Source organism: Neopelma chrysocephalum, unplaced genomic scaffold, assembly GCF_003984885.1.
Source record: "Neopelma chrysocephalum unplaced genomic scaffold, ASM398488v2 Primary Assembly neopelma1_152531, whole genome shotgun sequence".
Lineage (NCBI taxonomy): Eukaryota > Metazoa > Chordata > Aves > Passeriformes > Pipridae > Neopelma > Neopelma chrysocephalum.
In genome coordinates this window covers 1-1387 of record NW_020934107.1, presented here as the reverse complement: position 1 = coordinate 1387, position 1387 = coordinate 1, and the positions used below count along the sequence as shown (strand labels likewise).

At 51.0% G+C, this 1387-nt stretch overlaps 1 protein-coding gene across 1 annotated transcript; it reads left to right on the top strand.

Annotated features, from left to right (window-relative positions):
- Positions 1-436: 436 nt before the first annotated feature.
- Positions 437-1379, top strand: LOC113962361 (RAC-beta serine/threonine-protein kinase B-like; the record flags this gene model as incomplete). Its single annotated transcript, XM_027673118.1, has 2 exons — positions 437-559; positions 1186-1379. Coding segments are annotated over 2 exons (317 nt in total), but the record flags the coding sequence as incomplete, so codon positions are not given.
- Positions 1380-1387: the final 8 nt, after the last annotated feature.

Below are 1387 nucleotides of genomic sequence, written 5' to 3'. Positions count from 1 at the left end.
TGGATTTGGGGACCTGAATCCTTGGATTTGGTGGGTCTGAATCCCTGGATTTGGAGGGCCTGAATCCTGAATTTGGGGGGTCTGAATCCCTGGATTTGGGGGGTCAGAATCCCTGGATTTGGGGGCCTCAATCCCTGGATTTGGGGGGCCTGAATCCCTGGATTCGCCTCCTTAGCAGGAATTTTGTCCCCCCAAACTTGAGTTTTCCCTGGATCCGGGGCCGTTTCATCCCCCAAACCCCTGATTTTCCCTGGATTCTTCTCCTTAGTGGGAATTTTGTCCCCCCAAACTTGAGTTTTCCCTGGATCTGGGGGAGTTTCATCCCCCAAACCTCTGATTTTCCCTGGATTCCCCATCCCCTCCCATTCCTGTGAGTTCCAATGACTTTTTCCTAATTTTTCCCTGATTTTTCCCTGGATTTCCCCCCGTTTCCCAGCTGTTTTTCCACCTGTCCCGGGAGCGGGTGTTTTCCGAGGATCGCGCCCGTTTCTACGGCGCCGAGATCGTGTCGGCCCTGGAATATTTGCATTCCCGGGATGTCGTTTACCGGGACATCAAGGTGACTTCTCACCCCCTTCCCGGGATTTTGGGGGTCATTCCCTGGATTTTGGGGGTTTTTCCCTTGATTTTGGGGGTCGTTCCCTCGAATTTGGGGGTTGTTCCCTTGATTTTGGGGGTTTTTCCCTTGATTTTGGGGCTCATTCCCTTGATTTATTTCCTGGATTTTGGGGCTCATTCCCTTGATTTATTCCCTCGATTTTGGGGATCCTTGCCTGGATTTTGTCCCTTGATTTTGGGGGTCATTCCCTTGATTTATTCCTTGGATTTTGGGGATCATTCCCTTCATTTATTCCCTTGATTTTGGGGCTCATTCCCTTGATTTATTCCCTCGATTTTGGGGTTCATTCCCTTGATTTATTCCCTGGATTTGGGGGATCATTCCCTTGATTTGGGGGATCATTCCCTTGATTTATTCCCTGGATTTTGGGGCTCATTCCCTTGATTTACTCCTTGATTTTGGGGCTCATTCCCTTGATTTACCCCTTGATTTTGGTGTTTATTCCCTTGATTTTGGGGATTGTTCCCTGGATTTTGGGGCTCATTCCCTTGATTTATTCCCTGGATTTCGGGGCTCATTCCCTGGATTTTGGGTGTCATTCCCTGGATTTTGGGGGTCATTCCCAGCTGGAGAACCTGCTGCTGGACAAGGACGGGCACATCAAGATCACGGATTTTGGGCTGTGCAAGGAGGGGGTGACGGACGGGGCCACCATGAGAACCTTCTGCGGGACCCCCGAGTACCTGGCGCCGGAGGTACGGCGGGGAATCCCGGAATTCCAACCATTCCCAACATTCCCAGAAAATCCCGGAGCTTCCGGGTGTTCCA